Source organism: Grus americana, chromosome 3, assembly GCF_028858705.1.
Source record: "Grus americana isolate bGruAme1 chromosome 3, bGruAme1.mat, whole genome shotgun sequence".
Classification (NCBI taxonomy): Eukaryota; Metazoa; Chordata; class Aves; order Gruiformes; family Gruidae; genus Grus; species Grus americana.
In genome coordinates this window covers 36723036-36731737 of record NC_072854.1, presented here as the reverse complement: position 1 = coordinate 36731737, position 8702 = coordinate 36723036, and the positions used below count along the sequence as shown (strand labels likewise).

At 41.6% G+C, this 8702-nt stretch overlaps 1 protein-coding gene across 2 annotated transcripts in view; it reads right to left on the bottom strand.

The window, feature by feature from the left end:
• Positions 1 to 225: 225 nt before the first annotated feature.
• SH3BGRL2 (SH3 domain binding glutamate rich protein like 2) overlaps positions 226 to 8702 on the bottom strand; it is a 45601-nt gene continuing 37124 nt past the window's right edge. Inside the window, exons 3-4 of one of the 2 annotated variants that reach the window (XM_054819412.1) lie at positions 6508 to 6588; positions 226 to 5383 (exon numbers count right to left, since the gene is read on the bottom strand). In XM_054819412.1, coding sequence (XP_054675387.1) covers positions 5369 to 5383; positions 6508 to 6588 — 96 coding nt within the window. In that variant the 3' untranslated portion in view covers positions 226 to 5368. Of the gene's footprint in view, positions 5387 to 6507; positions 6589 to 8702 lie in introns of both variants that reach the window. The other variant, XM_054819413.1, reaches the window with a different exon arrangement.

The window sequence follows — 8702 nt, the reverse complement described above, 5'->3', positions numbered from 1 at the left end:
ACCTGAACCCTAACCCAGCAGGTATTCTGCACACTGCAATTCCCTCTGAGCCAAGGGGGATCCAAGCTGCTTAGCATCTTATAGAATAGGGCTCACTCACTCCAGGCGAATGGCTCTGCAGTGCTTCCATCCACAACAGGCTGTCACCAGAGGGAGCTGCAGCAAGAATAAAGACTGGTATTTCTTCATTGTTTTCTTTGGCACATAAAACACAGTCCAAATGTCTTTTCTGAATGACGTTTTTTATTAGACGAACACAGGTTTAATACATAATTTAAAACTCCACGTGTACACGGCCTAGGATGCAACGTGCTCCCTCCCCCACCGAGTTACAGAACAGTGACGCCATGAAGGTGAACACCAGCTCTGCGTTTGCAGCCCCACGGGGATGTTACAAATGGTCAGGAATGGAAGCTTTGCACGCAGGCAGGTCAAAGCACATTAGGAAGAGGTAAAGAACAGGAAGAAGAGAGTAAGCTGGATCTGCCCTGGCTGAAGGACTGCTCTCAAGAAGGTGTTCTCCACTTCCCCTCCCAAATTCCTCAGGGAGCAAGAGGGTGACGGACAGGCCATGATGCAAGAGGGTGACGAACAGGCCATGATGCAGCCGGAGTCCCGTGGAGAGCGGTGCCATGTGGTTTCACACAGGGCACTGCCAGCCATGGGACCCTGTGAGAACCACTGCACAGGGTGCCATCAACAAGCTGTGGGCCATCCTGCACCGTGCCTTCTGCTGCTGCCCTGCGCAGGGCAAATGCGCCGGGCTCCCTCCTCCTCCCACTGCTCACGCCAAGATCTAGCGAAACCAATGGACAAGTCACTGAAGACTAATGGGATTTGGCACTTTCCTGGTGATGACCCCACTCTCACACTCCTGTGAAGTGCCACAAGGCACTGCCTAAAACCTCAGGGTCCTACTTCTGAATCACGGTATTCCCAGAATTGGACTCCCTAAATAAATGGCCTGGCGGGGGGGACAGGGCAGGGAGGGACGACCAAGAAATCCACTGAGAACCCGGCAGCTCCTCTTCATTCCAGTGATAGCACTTGGACTGCTCAATACTTCAATCAGATAAGTTATTTTAAAGTGTAAACATGGATTTAGGGGTTTTACTCCAGGTCCACTTCCCTTGGAAGATTTGATTCAACAAAAAGGAAAAGAAAAAAGAGAAAGCCACACTAAGAAAAATCAAAAGTTCAGAAGACTCATCAAAAACTGTTTCAACCTTACAAAGCATATATGTCTTTGACTCAGGCCTCAAAATCAATTTACTGCATTATTACAAAAATAGCAATATAGAACCTACCCCTTTCCCAGTTCAAAGTTTAAGCACATCTGAGAAGATCCTACAGAAACAATCCTCCTTCTTGCAAGGCACTATCCAGTAGTGTGTGGCACAAACAAAAACACCTCTATCGAAGCCACTGATACAGTGAACGCGTGTGTGCACGTCAGCCCACACAGCAACTTTAGCTAGGTACAAAGAGTTACAGTTTAATTCACACTGCTCTCCCTTTTAAAAAGTGGGGTACTTACACGTATTAGCTAAAAACTGGGATCATCTGATTCTCAAGCATACCTTTATATGCAAGTATTTTAAACAAAATTAAGAATTTGCTAGTTCTTTCAATAAATGGCTCTAGTTTCCACAGACCTTTGCAGTTACCTGATAGCTACATTTCATTATTACAAAACCAGTTTAAAAAATTCCAGATCATCTTGTGTAACAAACTAGAACTCTACTTGCTTTAATTACAAAAATAAGGCTGTCACACAACAGCCTAAATTCACATTCAAGCAACATATATACTTTTTTTTTTTTAAACTAGCCACTTATAATTCAAAAGCACTTACACTGCTGATCCATGCAAGCAAGGAGGGTATCTTTGGAGCTAGTGTTGTCCAACAATGAGTACAACTGACTGTGCCCACGTGCGTGCTCTGAAATAAGCTAGGTTTACCTAACAGCTGTAACAGGACTAGCTCCTCACTGAACGAGAGGCTTCTATTCTACAATTATCAAAATTCAAGAGGAGTTTTGTGAAACTAATTTCATCCCTGGAGAAATCAGTGTGGTTTTGCCTTTCACATCAGTAAGCCTGGGATTTCGCCCAGGATTACTCACGTGGATGTACTTACACACTTAGGTAAATTTTTCAAAATTGGGACTTCAGGCAGTTGTCAAAGTTTACAACATATCAAGTACATGATAAATCCAGGATGGCTTCTCTGTAATCAACTGCATAATTATGTAAATTTATAGCTGTATTCATTTGCAAAGTTAAATATTTTTCCTTAACCTTATTTTAGGAATAGTTATATTGAACTTGGTGAAATTAACAACATACAACTCCACCTCATGTCACATTCCTTTCCTATAGTGAAATTCAAGTCTCATGAAAACATAGGATTGGTGACAAGAATGTCACAATAACTTACCACAGACAACATAATTCTTAAAAATGCACATACATATATGTATACATACATATATACACACACATGTACATATACATAAGTGTATATATACATATATGTATATGCATGTTATCAACTCCCATTCAGGATTCCTCTAGAGAAGGTGCTGTAGATAAGATTTTGACCAGTAAATACAACCATGGACTTGAAATCCGTGTGTGCTCTTGCTCCATCTAGCCCTTTAACTGAGCTGAGGTGGCACCAGAGGATCCAAAGAGAAACTGGTAAGAGTCCTTTAACATCTCCTTTTTTAAAGCTTTCTTGCCTTGCACTAGAGGGTAAAGCCACACAGCTGTAAGCAGTTTGTAGCTGAGGCAACGCGAACAGGAAGGTAACCTATTCTTTACTCCAGCAATGGTAGTCATGAACATTGTTCATGTCATACCTCTGCTGTTGTAAGTAAGCCATTGTCCAAAATCTTAGAGGCTACAATTCTCCTGTTGTTCAGCATTTTCAGCAGGGACTTGGATGCTGACCTAGCGTGGACCCCCAGCAAATCTGTGAATGACACCTGAAACCTGGTTCAGTGGTGGGTAACAGCTGGCGGAGCTGCAGTCCAGTGGCATCTCAATAATCTTGAGGATTGGGCTAACCAATGAGAAACCTCGTGAAGTTTGATAAGGACAAGTAGGAACTTCTGCCCTTGGGGGTGGCGAAGCATCAGCATGGGCTGGGAAGTGACTGACAGAGTAATGGCCCTGCTGAAGGGACCTGGGGATTTTAGTGAATGCCAGATTGATCTCAAACCAGCAACGTACTCACTGCAAATAGGGGAAAGCACGCAGAGCACTCTACTTCAGGAGAAGTGTGGCCTGCAGGCTGAAGAAAGTTATTATCCCCCTCCACTCAGCACCAGTGAGGCCACATTTGAAATATTTTCTTGGGACCTTCTCCCAGTTCAAGAGGGATGTGAACAAACTGGAAAGAGTAGCCCTCCACAAAAGCAAAGCAGCCAGGGGCCTATAGCACACAGCCTATGAAGGAAGGTTGAGGAAGCCAGCTTTGTTTAGTCTGGTAATAAGGCAGCTAAGAGGTGATCTAATGGTAGCCTACAACTATCTTGAGGGCAGTTACAAAAAGGATGGCGCCAATCTCTTCCTGTGAGCGCCAGAAAACATAGTAAAGGCAACAGCCACAAATTACAGCCTAGGAGTTGAGGCTGGACATTAAAAGAAAGTTTTCACTAGGAGAGTACTGCAGCACTGGCACAGGTTACCTAGAGGGTTATGAGATCTTCATCTCTGGATATTTTTAACACTCTGCTAGACAAACCCATATCTGACCCAAACTAGCGTTTGTGTTAGCCCTGATTTTGACAATGCTGGACCAGATGACCTCCAGCTGTCCCTTCCAACTAACACGTCTCGGATGCCATGGTTACTGATTTTAACAGAATATGTGATTTGTTGCACAGACAGTGTTGCTTTCTGACACTTTTTACAAGTTTGGCTTCCTTCAAGCCACACAGTCTGAGTGATGCTGTGATTGCAAAGAAGGTTTCCCACATAATGGTTGTCTTTCATTTACCCAAAGACATAAGGACATTTACTGGAATGGCACTACCCTGTCATTATGAAATCATTTGAGTAAAAGCTACATTACAGCATAGCTGTTGTTTTCATAGCCAGACTTGTCTCAAAATGCATAATGCAATTTGACTTCTGTCTAGAATGCATTTTGTAATGGTTATTGGCAAGTCACGGGCCCAAGTTCTGCTATGTGCATCAATGCAGTCCCACTGAAACAATCTCCACTTCCTTTACGTGGCTCCTGTTCCTCAGCTGAGCTGACCATCGTGGCCTCACCCAGCAAAGCACACGCTCAGCCTTCTCATTGCCTTTGAGGCAACTCCAAATTTCCACACCTGGGGATACAACCAGGAAAACAGCTGGGCAAGTTAGGCATCCTCTTGGGCCATGGTAGAATGCTTAACCATCTATGGGACTGAGCCCTGGCTTTCAAAGTGTCCCCCCGACTCTCATGTGACTAATGGTGGAGCTGTGTGTTACTGAAGGTAAACTCAAGGTTTTGGCAAAATTTCATTTTAAGACAGCCCAACCATAGAGCTCCAACTTTGGGTGTTAAGTCTCTCTCAGTTAAGAGATAACTTAATATTATCATTAGCTACAAGACCTCTTCTGAACTACCCAGTATTTTCCACCAAGTGTTTTCCTGCACATTTCACCTGCATTTGTAACAGGAACTGTGTCAAAATATTTCACTTTGGCACCTCCTCTGTGGTAAGAACTGTTTTTAAACAGTCGGTTGCAATGTGTATCATGAGAGGAATCAAGTTTTCATGAACAGGGTTAGCAGCCCATGTCTCTTACAATAAACATGATCTACCATAAACATCACAATAAATGTAGAGCAAAAATACGGGAGTTATTGGCTTAGACTGAGATCTTAAGATTGATGATTTTTACCTTCTGGATCATAGCCAGCACAAACATTCTAATAACCACCGGCACTTTAACTATCCTGAGGAGCTAATTTCAACTACAGTAGTTGGATGAATTAAAAAAGGTACGGAATCTGACTACATAAGTATATCCATGAACAACAGAAGCCCTACACTTCCACTCCTTACTCTCAAACATACATGTCTGTTAGAATGTCAGTGTCAGCGGCAAAAGCAATCCAAAGACAAAAGTGAAACATCAACAATGAGTATTTTCAAAAAGGAAGATGAGTAGCCCAGCCTTAATCCTGTTTCATATACATGTTATTAATTCCAGATTATTGGAGAGCACCGTCTCATGGCAAGCAGACTACTACTAATGATGCATGTTTGCTCTATCACAGTGATCCATTAGGGAAGCTGCTGTGTGCTGAAGAACAGGGTCATTCATCCAGGAGGTGTGCTTGTCAATACTTCAGATAGACTTTCTAGGGTTCTGACTCCTACTAAAAAGAAAACAAAAAAAGGATTATTAATGCTATGAACAAATTCTCATCTCCTGTGTCTGTGACTTTTGCATATAAAGTGCCCCTAACTCTGGTCCACACAGCAGCTGAGGATGCATCACTCTGAAGAACTACCAGACTGAAGCAGCTGTCTGGCCGAGTTTATAGACACACTCCTCCAGGCCAACAAAAGGTTATTTCCCAGGAACAGAGCTGCATAGAAGCTGCTATTTCTGATTGCAGTAGGACATCATCTTTTTCCCAGGACTAGTTCTTCAAGCTACGAAGCTTTAAGCAAGGCTGCCAAAATAACCTGCTTTTGTGATTGCCTGCTGAGGTTCCCTCCTAATCCTTTCCCTCATGGAGTCCATAAATAAACGACTCCCTGGAAGAAGAGGAACTCTATAGATACTAAAGAGCTACCATCCAGGCCTGAAACAGTACTACTACCAAAACCAGCTGTATCTGCAGTGGCCAAGGGAAGAAAAGTCCTCTCCTATACGTCTGATTTACTGCCAAAAAGTGCACTGTACAGTCTCTTTGAACGAGTGTCCAGGCTTCCATATGGCAATAAAATCTCCTCTACTAAATTGCCCTCAACAGAAAGATGTTAACTGGCTTTGTGTTCTGACCTGTATATATGCATTTGTTAAAACTTAATTCTTATCCAAAAAGTTGCTGTAACTCCTGACTGCTTCAGCATTTTAAAAAAAATAAAATTAATGCCTAACAAATAAATGCTGTCCTGGTTGAGCCATTATGCCAGGCAGCCCAGTAAGATGATGTTTGGTGACATAAGCTGCAGATATTACAGTGATTAAGATCCTAGTTTCATCTCCTGGTTGCTTTCAATTTACACTGATAATGTGAAGAAGAATGCACTTTTTAAACTTCATTTATCTGCTGTCTCAAATTAACTCCCATGTATATGCTTGGTTTCATTTAACATGCTTTGCTTCTCATGGCAACAGTTTCAATTATCTCATTAGCATGAATTTGATATGGACAAGGTATGGATCAAGGCAGTGGTGCATCCGAACACGCATATTTCTTTTGGTTCAAAGAAAATTCAATCTCAATGTTTCAAGAATTCCATGAAAAGTCTGCAATACTACACTGACCTTTGATGCCAAAGTAGGTTTCAGTCCAAGAAAGGAGAAGACAGTGTTGCTCTCCTTTGATTCAAAAAAACCATCATAATCCTAGAAAGAAAAAAGAAAAAAAAAGTCAACATTTGTATTCGTGTTTCCCTGATTGATCTTACCACACTATGTATTAGACTAAAGGGTGATACATAATAACTCTCAGGAAAATACTGATACTTACCCATATTCTCCTATGCAAACCTAAAAGCTATTCTAAAGTGCAATGATATCACCAACGACAACGGCAAAGAAAACCACATAGATTCTCTAACTACAACACCTTTCACTACTTTATTTGACAGAAAAATACAAACATGGACCTGCATTCAAAGGAAATCTATTGTGAGTATATTTCAAAGGTATTTAAGTGCCTAACAATGCAAATAAGTTTCTGACCGGGTTTCCAATTTGTATTTTAGCAAACAAAATACTCCCTGAAATGGACACCTCCAAGAAGTCCCACAGCAGCTGAACTCCTTATTTTTTCTGTGGTGGAACAGAGACTTCGTCACCATTGTATCTTCTGAAATCAGCAATCATATCTCAGCCTTGGACAACCACATAGTTAAATATAAAATGTTACCATAAAGAAACTTGTATAAAAAGGTAAAAAATAAGCTTCATTATCATGATTAAGTTCCTTTTAGGTTTCAGCTGCTTAAGATCAGGTTCCTATCTCAAAGTGTTACTGCTCCTTTTACTGATTTGTTTATTGCATTGGACACCTGCTAATCTTCTATCATCAGATGAGCTGACAATATTCAGTTTTCAAGGAAAAAGAGAAAAACAGAGCACAGTTCAGTGGATGGATTTGACATATGGCAAGAAACCAGGAAGTTTCAGGTTCTCTTAGTGGTCGGGCAAAGATTTCCTCTATGACCACTAGCAAACAATACAGCACCTGGTTCAGACTCTTTTCCTCCTCCACATAACTGCAAGACGGAAATATTGATCTTAACCACTTCTGACATGTAAAATACTCTGTAAGTGACAGGAAATTTCAGGTATGTGCTCATCACTAAATAGCAATTATCTCTAATATCTAAGATTAGTAGTTACACTTAACTTGAAAGCATTCAACAAGATAAATACCTTTAAATATTGACTGTGCACATACATGCTTTCAATCAGAATAGTATCAGGCAGTCTCCATGCCTCCACATGCTTCCAATTTCTGTAACAGTCTTTCCCAATGCACCTGACCCCCAAAGCTAGCACTTCTTTGGCTCCTATCCTCTAATCTCATTACTTTTTGAAAGCTCACCTCTCATTGTTAGTTTCAGATACTTTCCTTGAAACCAGACCTCAATTCTTCCCCAGCAACAGCTGCTTTGCCCACTTGCCTCCTTCCACTCCTGCCTTCTTTTGAACCTGTAACCTCACAAACCACCACCACCCCACCCCCAATCACAGGGGACCATGTAAGGTAAACAGAAGCAGCTGTAATTGAAAAGCAGAAATCCTTCTCTGATCTGGCTGTTCTTGGAAGGCCATCACAGGATATGCAAAGATCAGGAACCTTCTTTTACCTTCTAACCAGAGTTTACTCATGCCTAGCCAATATCTACTTGTGCTTACATTTTGGTTTCTCAGATCCTAACCAGGAAGCAGAAATGTTCTGGGCAAGCATTCTGCTTCCCAGTATGCAGTGTGAATCCCCGAATAGCCCTACATCCCACCTGCCAGACCCAACTATGAAATATACCAAATTATATCCTTACAGAAGGATGGTTGGTATTTTGTGAAATAACTTTGTAAGGAAAGTGTGTCCTTGTAGATGAAGACCTTACTTCTCTTGTCTTTTTTTCTCTCTACCAACCTAAAATAAAAGATTGTTCACACAGAAAATACATAGTCACCACTGCAGGGATAATATACCTCCCATGAGATCCATAGTAATTTTGCAGATGTGCAGAATATCTCTTAAAACCTTTATGGTGCACTAGACTAAGATGCTTTACTAGCATTTCCATAACGATATACTGCTGTACCAATGTGAACACAACTGTCCTAGCAAAGTGATACCTTGCAGTCACATAATCATTCAAATAATCTCAGCCCAGGAAGAAAAAAAATTGCTGCACAGAGGCAGTTTCCCAGCCTAACCCTCTATACTAAAAGCATCTACCCTGAAAGACACAGAGGCTGGCAGGAGCATATGGTGGTCAGGA